Source organism: Chelon labrosus (assembly GCF_963514085.1).
Source record: "Chelon labrosus genome assembly, chromosome: 21".
NCBI classification, from domain to species: domain Eukaryota; kingdom Metazoa; phylum Chordata; class Actinopteri; order Mugiliformes; family Mugilidae; genus Chelon; species Chelon labrosus.
The window spans coordinates 20348613-20366937 of record NC_140354.1 but is presented as its reverse complement, the minus strand read 5'-3'; the positions used below and the strand labels follow the sequence as shown (position 1 = coordinate 20366937).

Here is an 18325-nt window from a genome sequence, read left to right as displayed (position 1 = left end):
TAATCTGTAGAGCTGCTCAAGCTCATATGAGCTTCTCAAGGTTTCTTTAAGTTAAATGGAAGTGTTTCCTTGCCACTGTTGCTTTTATGATTGCCCTTTGGGGGGTTGGTTTCAGGCTCTACAGTCTTTAAAGTGTCTTGAGACATTTTTAACCAACCAGTCTTCCAAGAAAGCCACATTGGTGAGGTTAGTAGGCAAGTTGATGGCCTCTGTTTTCTGGGATACAAAGGGAGCACTGTTGCTGGAATACCTGTATTTAGTCAGACTAGTGTTGGCCTGTTGGAAATATATTGTTCTTTAATTGCTAGATGCTCCAAGCTTGGTCTATAGAACTGAAATAATGAGCTGAGAGAAGCACAAAGTTGCTTCTTTGCAGTTTATTAAGACTTTTAACACGTTTAGCAGCGACACACACAGGTGGGCTCTCTGTCGTTGACGTGAGAACACAGCTTCACCCACTCCACCCTCCAGCACTAAGACATTAAGACTGAGATAATACACAGATATACTCAATAAAACACAAAAAACTTTACAGCGCAACACGACTACAGACACGTACACAACATTCAAGTCAACATTCGTCAGCGTGCAGGCTAGAATCGACTCGTGATCATTCCTAAGACTAGACTGATTAAGACTATTTGTGATGTTAAAGACTTTTTTATAATTTAAGACTTTTTAAAGCTCCTTTTTAAGACTTTCCTCTGAACACATGTTTCCTCAGTCCAGGTGTCCACTGCAGGGCTGAATGGGTGTGTGTCGCTGTGGGAACACAATGACAAAAATGAATAAAACCGTGTGAGGAGTTTTAAGTTGTACACGCAGTGTTTGTGTTTAAATACCTGCAAGCTGTGTGTTGGTTTCTTTGCCGCTCTACTATTCTTCCTTTCCGCCGCCGGAAGGCTTAGTGACCTGGACTATCTCCACCGAGGTGAAGCCCTTCGTGGTGGAGGCTCGATTCCGGGTCCTCATTTTATTCAGGGCCATCTCGGCCATCTCTGCTCGCTCCTCGGCATCGTCCAGCTCATGGATGGTCTTCCTGTATTTAGACAGGCTAGTGTTGGCCTGCTCCTCCTGTAGGGGCACAAATTTGGTTAAGCACCAACAAATATTTGTAGTACTTATTGTATACTTTGCCAATTTTCAACCTTAGAAACAGCAATTGCATGGTAGCCATGGTATTTATGTTATACAGAAGTCCAGAGGAGACAATTTGAGGCTGCAGCTGCATTAGCTCCTTGGCGCCACCTTGGTAACTGTACTCTTTTTGACAGAGTACCATAATTTAAAGAGAACTTTCAACCTTATCTCAGATGTTTTAATGTTCACTGGCAGTCAGCTTCAAAATACTACTACTACTAGCAGCTATTTCAGGTTTAATTTTCAAGTCTCAGCCTCTAGAAATCAAAGAGACTCCGCTCAGTGAGAGGAAGGACAACTCGAGGCTGCAGCTGCATTAGCATGGTCTTCTTGTGTTTAAACAGGCTAGCATGTGTCTTAATAAAAGCATGACACATATCTATAGTATGTCCTTTAACATGTCTACCCTCATGTTACTGTATTCTACTGGACAAAATACCATAATTAGTACTTTGCTTTTTAATCTCCATGCCAAGCTAGGCTAACCGGCTGCTGGCTGCAACCAACTAGACAGAGCTCTTTTAAAGTGCCTCTTCTATAATATATTGATACTCACAGCGTCTTCTATCTGTCGTTTGTAGGACTTGAGCTTGTTCTGGAGTTTCTCCACCAGCTCCTGCATCCGCTGGTTGGTCTTGTGGTCCTCCTCCGTCTGGAAGATCAGCTCCTTGAGTCGCCGCTCTCCCTTGCGAAGGTTCTTCACCGTCTCCGTGTGGCGCTTCTGCTCCTGGTCCAGCTCGTTCTCCAGCTCCTTGATCTGGTTAATGGAGGGAGAGATATCGACAGGATGTGAGTCGGGTGTTTGAGGTAACGCTGCTGTTGCTGCTGCTGCTTTTAATCGCTCAATAAGTCCGGCTCCTCACCTTAGTTTCCAGTTTCTGGATGGTGCGTTTCCCGGCTTTAAGCCCCTGCTGCTCGGCCTCCTCCAGCTTCAGAGTGAGGTCTCTGAGGTTCTGCTCCTGGTTCTTCTTGATCTTCTCCAGGTGCAAGCTTCGCTCCTGCTCCTGTCGAAGCTCCTCGCACAGTCGTGTTGCCTGCAGGTAGAAACACAAACACTGTGGCTCAGCTTTGAAATCTAAGGGCATCAGTAGTTCATAGAGTAACTACAAGTTTTATCAGGTTGAATTTTTCGATTCCGCCTTGACAAATCTGCTCAAAATTCACCACTTGCCTGTTATGCAAAATGTCCAATAGCAATAAAAGGAATTTATTAGTATGGCTGCATGCTTTTTACAATATATTTGTGCACTCAAATAGACATTTTTTGCCCCGGAGTAAGCAGGAAGCAATCCAGTGGAGAGAAGCCGAGGCAGCAGCTGCATTAGCCTTACAAGAGGACACGCTTCACTTCAAAACCACATCTAAAACTGACTTGTACAAGATAATTAATCGTTTTTTATGTTACTCACATCAGTCACAGCCTTCTTGGCTCTCTCGTCAGCAGAACGAAACTCTGAGATGAGCTCTTCGTTCTCGCTGGACAGTCGGGTCAGGTCCGCCTCCATTTTTCTTTTCATGATCGTCAGGCTTTGGTTCTGGATTAAGGAAATATTTAATTAGATAAGACAAATGCATGCTATGTTAAACTGTGCCTTGTGTATGAGACTGCCACCTACATGCATCGTGATCTCACTGAACCTCTCCGACGTCTCCACCAGTTCCTGCTCGATTAGTTTGCGAGCTCTTTCCGACGCCTCCAGGCCTCCCCTCAGCTCTTCCATCTCACCTTGCATGAGGCAAAGGCGGCGCTCCTGCAGGCTGTACTTCTCCCTCAGCTCATCGTGCAGCCGGGCGTCCTCGTCCATCTGCACCTGCAGATCCTGGAGGAAGTTGTAGAGGTCAGACACAATGATCATAGTTGACGTCTCCAGTATTTTGTCACAGCAGTTCGACATTCTGACATTCCTACTTTGATCTGCTGCTGCAGCTTCTTGAGCGTTTTCACCAGCTCGGCGTTGTTCCTGTTTGCGTGCTCCAGCTGAACCTCCATCTCGTTCAAGTCTCCCTCCATCTTCTTCTTCATCCTCATAGCCTCGGCGCGACCTTTGGCCTCCGCCTCCAGGCTTGCCTGCAGGGACTCCACTGCACGGGCGTGGTTCTTCCTAGACGCCGCCACAGACACAGGTTGGCTTTAACACTTACTCGGTTATGAGACGAGACGTCATTGTCTTCAAGGTTTTCTTACCTGGTGACTTCAAACTCCTCCTCCTTCTCGTGGATCCTTCGGTCGATGTCGGCCTTGACTTGAGCGAGCTCCAGCTGGACACGCACCAGCTTACCTTCCTCCACCTGGATACAAACACATTTGACAACTGAAGCAGAGGTCCCTTGTTTGACCTTCTTTGTGTTGACTTTCTGCATTTACACACATCTGTATAATCTTCTGTGTACCTCTAGTGAAGTTTCGGCTTCCTCCAGGGCCATCTGCAGCTCCTCTCTCTCCACCTCCAGTTTCTTCTTGGCCTTCTGCAGCTCGTGGACGCTGCGTCCTCCTTCCCCAAGCTGGTCAACCAACTCCTTGATCTCCTCTGAGAGCAGAGAAAACTATTTTTAACATCACCTGTCTCATGCTATCCTCATTACGATCTAGTCTACCACAACATCTGGAGCAGCTAGAAGGCACCTGAGAGGGTTTTGTTCTCCTTGCGGACGGTCTCTATATGATCCTGGCTCTCTTCGTAGGCCGTCTTCAGCTTGTAGAGCTCCGTCATGTAGGAACGACTCTCCTTCTGGCTGTTGTCCAGTTCCAGCTGCAGCTCCTCGTTCTTCTGACTCCACTCCGCCGCGAGCTTGTCAAACACCCGTTGCTTCTTATCCAGCGCTGCCGCCGCCGCATTGGACTACACAAACGAAGGCACAAGTAGGAAAGACTCAGCTTAACCATGAAGCATTAATTTGTCTGCATGTGTGTGTGTGTTACCGACCTTCTCTAAGTCTATGGTGAGGTCCTCCACCTCTCCCTGCAGCCTCTGCTTGACCTTCTCCAGGCTGGCAGCTCTGGCTTGGGCCGACTCCGCTGCCTCCTCTGCCTCCTGGAGACGCACTGTTAGTTTGCGCCTGGAGGAGAGACGAGAGTATCGTTATTTTTATCACTGCCGTGTTTGAAAATTCGGTTTTGAGAATGTCCTATCTGATTTACTTGGTCTCCTCCAGCTCCTCGGTGCGGTGGATGGCGTCCGTCTCGTACTTGGTCCTCCAGGAGGTGACGTCGGCGTTAAGCTTGGACACGAGGCGCTGGAGCTCCCCGCGAGCCTCCGACTCCTCCTCCAGCTGCTCCTTTAGGAGGGAGAGGTCGTGTCGGGCGTTGGCCAGGGCCACCACTGCTGTGTTTCGACCCTACGGAGACGAAGGGAGACGCCTTAGTTGCATATTTATGAGAGGTTTGATCATTTTAATTAAGAATGCATATGTAAAGAAAGAGGTACGCACCTTATTTTCTTCATCCACCTGTCTCTTGAGCTCGTCGATCTGCAAGGTGAGCGTAGCCTTCAGCCTGGTCACCTGAGTGTACTTGCTCTGAATGTCCTCCAACTCCCTGCTCAGCTCGTTGTTCTCCGCTGTGAACACGAAGAAGAGACAAAACCAAACCACAGTCATGGTGCATGTAGGTCGAATTATTCCGAAGGAATTAGTTCGTGTTTAAGCTCTTCAGTTGGTGTTGGTAGCCAGAGTAGTCCAAAAGAAAGACATCCAAAGCCAGTGGACAGGCTACAATCAAGTTTTAAGACATGCTAGGTTTTTGTCTACACAACGAATCCAGGTAATGTTGCGTTGGCGGCAGCAGAGTAATGCACCAACACTACACAGTAATCAGGAGGCTTGTGTATATCATCAGTAACTCACAATTATTAAAACTTATTTATCCTCCTGTCTGGCGCCCGACAACTACTTTTGATCAAGCCTATGCTACAAGCTAGCTAGCTAGGTGGTAAAACTAGCAGAGTGCAATCATGGTCAGACTAAGGTTTTGACCAGATGAAAACCAGATGAAATAGATTCCAGCTCAACCTCTGACTTCCTGCAACCCTAACCCATGAAGTTAACATTTCTGGTTGCGTGATCTCACCAGTCAGATGGATTTTGGTGGTGTTGAGCTCAGTCTGAGTGCGCTCCATCTCAGCCAGGCGAGCATTAGCTTCTGCCAAGTTGTCCTCCAGCTTATGGGCGTGGGCCTCAGAGTTCATCTGTAAACGTTGAAAACAAAAACGCTGAAAACAACTGAAGGCGACTGGGCTCGTAGAGTTTCTTGAAGACATTTCATCCGAGGAGCTTCTTCTCTTCTAAAAGACTGGTGGGGAGTTGGGGTGTTATTAGGAACATCTGTGGGTGTTGCTCTTCAGAAACTCATGACTAATGTCTGTCAATGGCCAGATACTTACCTGTAATTGGAGAACAATCCATTAATGTCCAGAGACTCCCTGTTCAGAGAGTTGATTTCCAGTTCTACATAGAGGTCTTTCTTCACTCTACTTTTAAATCATCTGTCTTATCTGGAGAGAAACTACTTGGATGAGTGGTGAAATGTCTTCAAGAAACGCTACAACTCCAGTTGATTTATTTTGGATATGCTTTGACCTGGATGACTGAGAACCTTCCCGGACCAGACCGTCAAGTTGTACCTTAGCTTTCTGAGTGGCCTCAATGGTGAGGTTGAGGTCTTCGATCTCAGCCTTCATGCTTTGTTTGTCCTTCTCCAGTTTGACTCTCAGCCTGGTCAGGTTCTCCAGCTGCTCACCCAGCTCGGCCATCGCGTCCGAGTGCTTCTTCCTCAGAGCCGCCGCCGTGGCCTCGGATTGAAGCGCCGCCTCCTCCAGCTCCCGCCTCAGCTTCAAGAGGTCGGATTCCCGCTTCCTGTTCTGCTCAATCTGAAGGAGTCAACCACAGGTGAGATTATTTCGACCACACATTGGAGACCGGCGCTGCACCTGCCGATCTTTGACTGATAGGTGTCAGTCACACTCACCTGGGCGACGGTGGCTCCTCCCGCCTCTTCCAGCCTATCACTGAGATCGTCCAGGTCTCGGGACAGCTCGGCCCTCTGCTTCTCCACCTAACAGAAAACCATCTTTACTGCATTTTTAAAATGATCGGATCGAATCAGATCAGACTTCAGTCAAGCCTGATCTTTTATAGGTATTTATTTTAGGTATGCCATAAACCAGAACCACGTCCTTGTCTTATTCTTAGTCTTCTGATTTAATCAAAGCATCAAAGCTGCCAAAAATTGAAGATGAAGAACCAAAATCAAAGTGTGCAATGTGGATTTTTGGTGAGGTGGTAGTAGTTGATCGTTATTCAATACTACCAACTTGAGTTGGAGACAGCGTCAAGGAGAACAATCTTCCAGAGAGGGTTAGGGAGTTTATGGCAGCATTGTTTGACCAGAACATTTCTGGAGTAGAGAACACAAAGTACGAGCTACCCTCTCCACACTACATTAACTTTGACAGAAAGATTTATTAGACTGAATCCAGTCGACTCTAGGAGGAATCAACAGGGGAGGAACTTTAGGACATTTAAGATCAGATCGGGACTCAATATTAAAAGATCGGTCATCCCTGTTATTTATTGTGTATTCAAGCAGCCTGTCTTACGAGATCGGTTGTTAGCCATTCAAAGTGTTCATGTACCTTGGCTCTCATGGATCGTTCAGCTTCCAGCTCCTCCTCCAGCTCCTCAATGCGGCCCTGAAGGAAAAAGGCAAAACCTAATTACCAAAGATATTAACAGTTGACTTTCCGCCATCCAATAGTTGTTGAGCTATTTTACTGGACTTGTTTTTTTTCAACCACAATGTTTGTTGTGGACTACAATCAGTACCAAACCGTGTTCCGCGAACAGGTTAAGGGAGGTCTTGCGATAACTTGCTTTTGTCTCACGTAACTTGTTTAGTTTCCTTTGAACTTTAGGGCAACCAGTTAGCGATCAAGACATTCTTGCAAATAAACGAAGATTCGGGAACATCTGAAAGCACTAGTCAAGGTCTCCATGGAGAGGGAACCACTCAGGAACATTTATAACGTACACCTTCTGGTCTCATCTGAAACCATCTAACATACAAGATTTTTCAGTTCACCGAACGCCGCCATCTTGACCTGTGCTACTCTGTCACCTCCTAACCAGCTGAGTTCATTGTTAAACATTGATTCATAGACGTGAAATGAGATGTTGCAGAGTGTGGTGAATAAAAGAGGTCCTGGGACACAGACCTGGTGCTCTTTGAGCTTGCGGCTGAGCATGGAGCTGAGGGCTTGTTCGTCCTCCAGCTTTGAGTTCATGTTGTTGATCTCGAAGTCTCTCCTGGACGAAGACACGAGTACAGAATCAGTATAAGACCGTGAATGTAAATGAGAGGAAAACTCTGCTTTAATTGTGTTAGTTTCTTCTCTTACTTTTTGATGACTTCCTCCAGATCCACCTTGGCGTTCTCCATCTCGTTCAGGTTCTCGATGGTCATCTTCAGGTCTCCCTCCGCCTTCCTCCTCGCTTTCTCCACCTCCGCCCTGATCCTCTTCTCCTGCTCCCAGTTGTCCTCGAGCTTCACGCAACAACACATCAACTTAAAAACATAATCACTGCTAAGAGTTGAATAGACGAACCAGCTCTCCTGTACGCACCTCATTCACTTGGGCGTTGAGCTTGCTGTTGGTCTTGGTGAGATGGTTCACCTTGTCCTCTTCTGTTTGCAGATCCTCCAGAGTTTTCTTTTTAAATCATGAACATATATCTCAGTTAAACCCATAAGCTCAAAGCAGACGCTTTTAAATGCCGTGTTTTGAATTCGTCCACCTGTTGCAGTTCCTCCAGAGCTCTCTTTTCCTTCTGCAGCTTGGCAATGCTGTCGTCTCTCTGGCTCAAGTCGCTTGTTAGAGTTCGCACTTTGAAGTCCAGACCCTAAAAAAGCAAACAAGAGTCCAGCTGTAGCATTTAAACGTTTCACCAAACCAATCCATTAATCCAGAATCATTGAGCTGAATCCTTTCTACTCAACCTGTTTCTCCTTCTCCGTCTTGGCCAGCGTGGTCTCCAGAGACTCCAGGTCTCTCCTCAGCTCGGTCAGCTCCCCCTCCAGCTGCCTCCTCTGGCCATGGAGAGCCGACGTGTTGCCTTCTTCTTCCTCCAGGCGCTCACGGAGGTCCTAGTTGTTGCCGTCAGCAGAGGACAGTTTCTCTTACTTCAAACAAAGAGATAATTTGGACCTCTGTGTGTGCATCGACATTATCGTTACCTGCACTGACTCCTCCAGCTGGACCTTTTGGTGCATCAGCTGGGTGCAGCGTTCCTCGGCATCACCCAGCGTGTCCTGCTCCTGTGGACGGACAAAGACGAGAAATTTAAGAAAAGAAAGTTGAACTACTGGCTCTGGTTTAGGAAGAGTGGATCCAAATGAAAACCTAATAAATACACAGCTCCTGAAGGCATCTGCACAGACTTTCAGCTGTGTGAGTTGAATTGTATTCCTGTCTAAGTAGCTGGAAATGACAAAAATAAGACATTTTTACAATTTTAATCCTCGGAAGGATCCTTAAGAAGACTGGAAATGCTCAGCTTTCTGGATTTGCAACACTTTGTTAAACGTTGTGAAAGGATCAGTTAAACCACAAACCAACATCTTATCCTAAAAAATAAAAACCAGGAGCATCAGCAGGACTAGTTGTGTGCAGATGTTCGGGCTTCTTACTGCAGCCAGCGCCAGGGCGAGGTCGTTCTTCTCCTGAGACAGAGTGACCATCTTCCCCTCCAGATCTTTGATCTTGCCCTCCAGTTCCTTGACCTTCTCCACCGCCTCCCTCAGCTCCTCCTCCTTAGCCTTGAACGTCTCCTCCTGACGTGCCACCATCAGCAGCGGCTTCACCTGGAGGCGAACGAAACATGAAACGATGAATGTGGCAATGATGGCGGGGATGATTAATCCGAAAGAAAAAAGGGGAAACTGGAAATTTTACCTTCGTGTAGAGTTTCCACCAGCCCCAGAAACGTAACTGAAGGAACTTTCTCACGTTGCGCTGGATGGCTATTAGCGCAATTCTGCACACACACAAATGTGCAAATGCAAGACTAGTTTTAGTAACGCACAAATGAAAAGGCCTTCAGATTGCATCAAACACACACACACACACTGACCGTCGGTCGACCATTTTCTTGAACTCAGTCCTCATTAGGCTTCCTCTGAGCTGAGCCTGCAGCATGGTTATGATCTTTGCCAGTCGCTCGTCGCGCATGTCCTCCAGCTTCGCCAGGACGCCTGCACGGAAAAACACCTGGCGAGGAGGAGAGGAAGACGGGTGAACGATGGAGGAAGAAGAAGAACGTTCTGGTTTGGTTGTACAAACAGTTCATAGTACCTTTCTGAACCAAAGCTGAAACAAAGACAGCTGGACTTGTTGGGTTTCTTGAAGATCACTTGGATGAAACATCTTCATGAAACCCAACAAGTCACATTGCCCTTGTCTTTGTTTGTTCAACAGGGGCTCATATTTAATATTTTTTTATTCTTTTTAGTTAAGAGTTGTTCACCTTGGTGTGACCAATGCGGTACTCCATATTATCCAGGCCGACAGAACTGAGGAGGAGCTCAGAGGCCTTCTTGTTGTCAACGAATCCCTTGGGGATGACGTTGGGGTTGAGGATGTAGTACCTGAGATATGGACAGAAGAGATGAGATATTTCAGCAAAGAACCAAATATTGAGTTGCTGAGCTGGGCTATTCTTCCTTAGCTTAGATGAAGTCATGAGACGAACCTCTGTTTGAATTCTGGGTACTGTAGTCTGTTGGGGAATCCTTTCCTGCAGATACGAATTCCCTCCAGCACACCGTTACAGGCTAACTGGTGCAGAATGAGATGGTTGTCCGTCACACCTTTTACGAAAAGAGACAGAATGTAGTTAATGATACTGAGAATTCAATATGTCCCCAATTAGGACCAAAACAAAGTCCTCCAATCGTGAAAAACACCCAAAGAAAGACCACTCTTTCAGAATTGGAGACTTGAATGAAACGTCTTCGAGAAACTCTACAAGTCTAGTTGCTCTTTTTCCGGCTTTGATTTTTGGAGACAAGAGACACTCTTTTGAGGACAACAATGTCCACATTTTATCCACAGAAGACTGATGGTTTGAAAGAGGAGTAAAGGAAGACATCTAGGTAAAACTGAAAACCCCCTCTTTGAACAGGGGGAGTTCACTAAGACATCACTTATCCTCCACTTACGACACAATCTGTCCCCAAGAAGTTTCAAATTCATTCACACACATTGAGTCTTTCTGGTCCCTAGAGAACCACGGGACACCACCCAAGTTAATCTGAACAACATCCTCTAATTCGGGTGAGGTCTGGGTGGGACAACACCCAAACCTGATGAAACCCTTAACTCCCCACCAGTCTTTCAGAACTGAAGTCTTGGATGAAACATCTTCAAGAAACCCTACATGTCCAGTTGCCCTTGTTCCAGATTGTTTTTTTGGGTATACCTTAGCTGAGACACCTAAGAACCTTCAGACATAAGTTGTGTTCACTGTCTGGGATTGACTTTATGCTTGTGCTATAAAAACGTACCAAAAACAAGAACTTGTGGACTTCTAGAGTTTCTTTAAAACGTTCCTGCAGTTATAAAGGCCTGGTGAGGAGTCTATACATGTCTAGGGTATTTTAATGGGCAGACATTCTTCTTGTAATTGGAGAAAACAGTTCCGATTTATGCTTTCCATCTTCAACGACCAACTGACCTGATTTCTTGAACTCATTGGGGACAATGCAGCGGACAAAGTGGGGAGCAGTGCTTCGCAGGGTGCTCATCAGCTTGTTGAGTTGCTCCTGAACAAAAAAAAAAAAAACTGAGGTTAAGAGACTATGTCATACTTTTATTACAATATTTTTCATGTCATTTATTTCCATGTGTTGTAGGATGTGGCCCTGTATACCCTGTAGAAGTTGGAGACAGTTTGGAAGGAAGAGCCTTTCTTCTGTTTCTTGGTTCCTGCAGCAGTCTCCTCCTCTTTGAAGAGCAAGGCCAGCAGAGGCATGGAGGACTTCTGGAAGAGTCCCACCACAGTCTCATTCAGGGGGTCCTTGTTCTTCTCCAGCCAGCCGGCGATGTTGTAGCCCACCTGTGAGAGGTAGAGAACAGCTTAACCGAAAGTCTGCATGAAAAGCTAAACGTTCTAATGAAGCTTTGGTGAAAGTTCAGGGTAAGCTCCATCTTCTCGCGTTTGGTTTCTTGTCTTGCATACGGGGCTGATGCTGTATTTCCACACTTCATTCTCAACATTTACATCACCTCCCTTGATCACTGATCTATTTGCCCTCCTCTTCTAAGAAAATCAATGCCTAGTGCTCTGCTTTCAAGGCTCTTCCATCTCCACCACTTTCTCCAGGCTCCCGTCCCTATCTTCTTTCATCATCTGGGACTCCATGATACCGCCAGAATACTTTGCTTGCTCATGTACTACACATTCAGACAGCTTTTCAACCATGCTTCACCTCAACTAAACTCCAAATGGTTGTAGAAGTACTCACAGTGCCGGCATAGTGCACCAGTTCAAAGTGAGCCTCAGGTCCTTTCTTCCCCCCTTTCGGCTTGAGGAAGTTGGAGGACTTGCCCAGGTGGTTGTCGTACAGAGCGGATTTGAAGGTCACGTCTGTCGCCTTTGGAAAAACACACTGCTCCTCCAGGATGGAGAAAATCCCCATAGGCTGTAAAGAGGAAAGAGACATCAAGGTGGTGGAAAGAAACTGCAGTGAATGTGCACAGTGTTTTTGAGAGTGTATGTGTTACCCTCTCCAGGAGGTCGATGCAAGCCTGCAGGTCGAGGCCGAAGTCTATGAAAACCCAGTCGATTCCCTCCTTCTTGTACTCCTCCTGCTCCAGCACGAACATGTGGTGGTTGAAGAACTGCTGCAGCTTCTCATTAGTGAAGTTGATGCACAGCTGTTCAAAGCTGTTGAACTGGAGACAAAAAAGGAAAAAGCCTGATTATGTGAGGGGAAAAAGACGAGATAGTCTGGAAGAGAGACCAACTTTACCAACCAGTAAAGATCTGTGGAATCTGGGCTTTATGTGGAAGTACCTCAGTGGCGTAAAGCCCTAGCTTAGCTTCTATAACATGAGGGGAATCAAGAATATTGGTAACCTGGAAGTCAGACCAACTTCATCAGCCCACAAATGTTTTGTGACTGAGAGTTTGTCCGGAGTCTCTCCATTGGGAGCTGATAATGCTGAAGTGGCCATTTGAAGAACTGCAGTTGCAGGACAGTTGATAAAATTTTTGTGGACGCTGGGATTCAAAAACAAACCTGCAGTACCCATTTATTGCCATAGGTGTCACTAAAGTGAACAAAACAGAGAGCTTTGAGACTTTAAGACTAATTCATGGTCTCCAATCTTGAAAGTCCGCACAGCCTAGTGCTCATATATACCCCAATGTGTATATATTCATCATATATATCCAAAGAATGTGCAACTTCCAAAAAACCCCAACACATTTGCTTAAAGAAGCATCAAAGAATTGAGTCTGATAACACGCCAGGCTAAAAATGAGGGATCTGTCCAAATCTCACCTCAAAGATCTCAAACCCTGCAATGTCCAGCACTCCTATGAAGTACTGCCGCTGCATCTTGGTGTCCAGAGTCTTGTTGATGCGGGTCACCATCCACTTGAACATGCGGTCATAGATGGCTTTTGCCAGAGCGCCGATGGAGTACACGCACTGGTCCTGGTTCTGACCTGAAATGTCAAACACCGAGTTGCTTATCTTAAATACGAAAACATGCCCCCAAATTAAGTGCTTGTTATTTATGTTATGATTTATGAGAATGTCTTTGCGTTACCTTTGGTCACAAACTCGTTGCCAACCTTGACGCGAGGGCGTGTTATGCCCTTCTGCAGCTCCCCAGAGTTGATGGCCATGAGGTGTGCGACTTTGTCAGCAACTTTAAAGGACAAGGGAGTTATTCTAACACCTGAGACGGTGATTAATGAAAGTAAAAACCAATATATAGAAGTTGCAAATTATAAAAGGGACTCTTTCTACCCTCAGTGGTGTCCACATCAGCCTGCTCCTCTCTGGCTTTCTGCTTGAACTTCATATTTCCAAAGTGCATTATGCCTCCGGTCAGCTTGTACACGCTCATCTTCTCCTCAGGAGTGAAGCCCAGAACGTCAAAGGCTTCCTGTGCAGAGACAAAAAAAAAAAAAAAAGAGAGGCAGCTTTAAGTTTTATTTTAGACACAACAAATAGCTAGATCCATTTAAAATTTAAAGCGTTGACTCACATCAGTGAGCTGCAGCTCCTCCCCGTCGTCCATGTTTTCCACGCTGGTGACTCCCTGACACACCCACACATATTGTTTGGGGTCTGGGCTCAGCAGCAGCGCCTCTGGGAAACACAATATTAATATGATTTATGTTAATATTAAAGTCCCCTTTGAATCAAATGTTTTTATATTCTTATACTATATATGAACTATACGCCTATATCTGGTCCAGCGCTGAAAACAAAGTAATACAGCAGGTATTCTTAAAGCTATTTAAGAGTTTATTATGTCCTGGAAAATAGTTAAAAAATGTTGATGAGTCATCCTGCACTAGTGGGCGTGTACTAAATTAACATCCGAAGAAGTGCTCTCTCGAATTGTCATGTCCCCTCCCTCCCCCCCGTGGCTTGAATGTGTGTGGGTGGAGTCTGCTCAGGCCACCAGAGCTGACCAATCAGAGCAGGCTTGGCTTTTTTGGGGGGGAGGGGTGTGGCCTGGCCTGGAGTGAAGAAACAGGGTCCTTTAAGTTAGTTAAGTGAAATTTGAGCTATTACTTCTTAATTTTAACAGTTGTAGTCTGCTACTTTAACATTTCAGAATTATTGTTTCACCTATTTAACATTTTTATTACTTTTTTCACCATCTTTCTACTACCTTTAACTTTTTTGCTCTATTAACACGTTTTAAACCGTTCATACACTACATTTAGAAAAATGTTTCAGTTGTTTGTCCATTTATTTTTGTTTATTTAAAACAGTTTTCTTGCTTTACTGGCACAACATGCTTTATGATGTTCAAATATTACCTTTTTTGTGTTAACAACGACCTATAGTTTGTAATTTCATTGAATTTAATTCCAATCAATAACGGCTTCATCGGTCTCACCCATGAGTTCTGGCTTCCGTCCAGACAGGAGTTGGTAGAATATGTGATATCCTCTCTCAGTGGCCTGCTGGGAAATCACTCTTGATTTCTCCAGCAGATCTAAAATTACAGACACACCAAGACATTTTATAGAGGTCCATTTATTGTAATTATTTTCACCACACACTTAAAGTGTTACCAAACTGTTAAAGCAATAAAAGAATAAATCCACTCACAGGTTTCGATGTCGGCACCAGCCAGCTTAGCTGTCGGTCCAAAGTGGATGCGGATAAACTTTCCCTAAGGAAGGAAAGACATGGGAAATTTAATGCCTTTTTTTGTTTGGCAGTTTTAATTTTCATGTTACAGGAGGTGTTGATTTGATTCCTTACAAAGCGCGAGGAGTTGTTGTTCCTGATGGTTTTTGCATTCCCAAATGCCTCCAGCACTGGGTTAGCCTGAATGATCTGGTCCTCCAGTGAGCCCTGAAAGAAGAAGAAGACAAATAAATCATTATTTATTGAAGACAAGGCCCCGTTTAGACCTCATATTAACATCCGTCCCAGGCTGAAATAAACATTCGCAAACAGCTACTATTTGTAGTGTAGTGTGCCATGACTTGGGGGGACGATACATATTTTGGAACAAGCTGTAAAGTCTCTCTCTCACTGAAACCACATCATGTTTAATTATTTATTGATCTCCGACCTGATGTTAGTTATTTGAGAAATCTGCACAAAGTTCAGATTAAAACTGAACCCTGAAAACTTCCAGTAATGTCACCTCTGTGCTGTTTGAAGCAGATATAAAGTAATAACCGGTAATAAAGATTAATAAAGACACCAGACATTATTGGAAATATATGTCACTTAACATGGCTCCTTAGTTGACAGCTCCAAGGACAGAATCTTTAAAAAAAAAGTCTCTCATTACTAATGAACAGACATCACTTATTCAGGGTTAGGGTTATCATTTCTAATAGTGGTTGAATGAATGAGTTAATGTGACCCAGGACCCAAGGAACGAGGTCAGATGTGTCCCGGGTCACCTCAGATCAGTGTTCACACCTGGACTTTACATCGTCTGAACGGGACAACAATGTTAATCTATTCATAAGAGCACAAACTCACCTTGGAGTCTGGGGCTTTGCTCCCAGAGGCTCCAACATTGGCAAAGTACTGAATGACCTTCTTAGTGTTCTCAGTCTTGCCAGCACCAGATTCTCCACTGAAGAAGAAGAAGAAGCACCAGAAACAAATAAGTCAAACGTTGAGACAAATACATTTTATGTGGAATACGTGATTTGCCCTTACGTGATCAGCATAGACTGGTTCTCGTGCTCTGAGGACAGAAGAAGAGAAGACACAGAGTGAGATCAGATAATAATTGCTGTTGATTTCCCTCCGTCAGCGCTGCGAACACCACCAGCAGCTGCCAGCTTCTCCCCTGACGCCACATAATGGCTTCAAAGTATTTTTCTACTCCCCAAACAAATCATCTCGCGGCATGCTGATTACATACCTCCAGCAACTGCCCTCTTCCCTCATATAAGTGTCCGACAACCGCCGAACAACTCGTCTACAAGCTTCCTCCCCCCTCTCCTCACCCATCAGTGACCCATAACTGATTTAATGAACCTTTAATACTCCTCTGTATTCTTTTATTATCGCCGCTCACCCATCAGCATGTCGTGGTAGGCGTTGTCAGAGATGGAGAAGAGGTGAGGAGGAACTTCGTTGCGTTTCTTCCCCTTGTACATCTGAGCCACTTTGGAACCGTAGATGGGAAGCCACTTGTACGGGTTGATAGTCACGCAGAAGAGGCCCGAGTAGGTCTGGGAGTAAAAAAGGAAGGATGTAATGTAATATGAGGTGCAAGCTTTCAATGAAATAGAAGCAAAAAGTTCAAAACCTACACAATTTGTACTGTTTTTTAAAAGTCTTGTCTATAATTGTAAAGACTTTGAACCAGTCTAGTTTTGATTCTTCTTGGGTAATGGATTGTCTCCCTTTCTCAGAATGTGATTTAAAGGTTTAGAAATAGACACACTATATGCTCAAATATGAAATTGTTCAGGAGTTTCTTGGAGTTTAATTGTAATTTGTTATTTTCTACTTTTAAACCAGTCTAGTTTTGTACTCCTTTGATAACCGAGGTTCTTTTCTGTCTCAAAGGTTTAGCGTTTCACTTTATAGAGTAGTAAGAAATAGGTTTTAGTCAGTGGTAACTACATTTCCCATAATGCAACTGACAGCATCGCTCATTAGAACATCCCAGGCTGGTTAATGTACTGAAACTGAATCGTCTTTAAGCCAAAAATCCAATCTAATTCTGACGGCATCGATTTTAGATGAAAATCTAAATATGTTTAATTGTAATTTATTGTTTCCTACTCTACTGCGGTCTAGTTTTACACTATTTCTTGGGTAACGGTTGGCCTACCTTTCTCAGAATGTGTTTCAAACGTTTAACGTTGGGTTTTTAGCAAATGGTCAAAATGAAAGCATTACAGTTGATCCTAACATCCTCATAATACATTCATTTGTACCTCCTAACCGTGGAGTTTAATTTGTTTGACTCTGATTCGTTGTAGGACGATCCAGTTGTGTGTTGAGGTATTTATTTTTTCCTCTGGATCAGTTGAATGATGCCCATTAATGAAATAAAGACTCATAATCTGATACCCCACACGATGAATTCATTTAAAACTGGTGGAGTGCCCCTTTAATTGAGTGAAAAACCCTAGCTTTTTGTATAATGTTATGGCGTTCTGGGCCAGAAAAGGTTTCTCCACTGTCTTTGAGCTGTCACGTGTTTCTGAGTTTAGGTTCTTTAGTGGCTTACGTAGATCCTCATGCTGACGTAGCGGCCGCGCAGGTTTTCCAAGACGCTGGCCTCGTTGAGGAAGGTGAGGTTGGCCATGTCGCTGGCTTGGTAGAACTTAGGAGGGTTCATCTGCTGGACGTCATCCTTTTTCACCGTCACCGTCTGATCGGAGAGGATGGAGGTCAACAATTATTCTCAACATCATTCGCGTCAGAAATGGTCTGAGATTCTTACCGTGTTCTTGGTGGTCTTGACGACGACTTGGTCCCCGGTTTCGGACTCGATCTCCCCAGCGATAAAAGCCTCCTTGTCGTCTTTGATCCAGCAGGAGCGCTTGATGTCGTATGGTTTGTTGATAGCGTCCAAGCGCTCCTTCTCTGTGGGAACCAGGAAGGGCATGGGGTCCACATCGTCCCCGCATTCCCCTTTGTACGCACCAGGCATGGTTGCTGCTGCTGCTGCCGCCAACGACCACCAACCAAAATACCAACTCGTTCACCCGCTGTCTGCTGCAGGAAGAGGCTGAAAGACGAAGAGAAAGAAAAATAATTATAAGTGTTGGGTCAACGAGGTGCAGTGTTGGACTCGGATACTCACTGATGCTGGAGGCAGGTTCAAGCAGGACTATGGGTGCATGTGATGAGGCAGTGCAGTTATATATCAGGCCTTCTCCTTCCTCATATGGTCACAACTCTAAAATCAGCCACCGCCTCGATGGACGCTGGTCCGTCTGGTGGCAGCAGCGGGATTTGGGAATTCTTCGGTCTGCCTCGGCCCATTTAGGGTTTCCCTGGTAGGCCATCAGTCAGGATGAGCCCATCTGCTTTCCTCACCCTGTCGTTTTTGTCCATCTTCTCCATCCTTCCCTCGTCTCCACCCCGTCCACGCCTCTGGTCTTCTGAAAACTCCCTCGCCAGTTAGGGTGAGTAAGTCGTCTTAAAATGAAAGCACTAAGAGAATTCTTCGTCTGTCTTCTAAATCAGCTCAGGAACGTTCAGATATTATGAACCTTTAATGGATTTTGGTGAATAAATCAACACTTTCCATCACCAGCTTTTATCTGTGTGCCATTTATTGTCCTTCTTTTAAAGCAGAAACATCATGTTTGTAGGCCTCAGTGGTGTTTTGTGGCACTTCCAAAGAATCTGCTTCTTCCTTTAAACCACTCCGTGACTCAGTCTCAACTAGGTTCCTTGGAAATAAAGCAGCTGTTGCTCTTATTTCCCAAAGGATGGGGCCAC

General features: G+C 45.1%; 1 protein-coding gene across 1 annotated transcript; it reads right to left on the bottom strand.

Moving 5' to 3' along the window:
* Positions 1-129: 129 nt before the first annotated feature.
* Positions 130-17528, bottom strand: LOC311506583 (myosin-16-like; the record flags this gene model as incomplete). The annotated part of the gene is made up of 44 exons (XM_084570590.1): positions 130-762; positions 843-1074; positions 1697-1897; positions 2004-2174; positions 2550-2675; positions 2757-2960; positions 3050-3242; positions 3326-3429; positions 3532-3668; positions 3764-3980; positions 4065-4197; positions 4280-4476; positions 4570-4697; positions 5207-5324; positions 5760-6005; positions 6104-6190; positions 6771-6827; positions 7350-7440; positions 7533-7678; positions 7758-7844; positions 7930-8034; positions 8132-8278; positions 8369-8449; positions 8822-8995; positions 9087-9168; positions 9265-9401; positions 9658-9778; positions 9883-10000; positions 10867-10954; positions 11062-11247; positions 11657-11833; positions 11916-12086; positions 12698-12864; positions 12969-13070; positions 13172-13310; positions 13413-13516; positions 14280-14378; positions 14495-14558; positions 14651-14743; positions 15389-15485; positions 15572-15599; positions 15936-16092; positions 17103-17246; positions 17319-17528. 43 exons carry the CDS (start codon positions 17526-17528, stop codon positions 877-879), a joined length of 5832 nt encoding a protein of 1943 aa, XP_084426716.1. The 3' UTR covers positions 130-762; positions 843-876.
* Between the last annotated feature and the right edge of the window lie 797 nt (positions 17529-18325).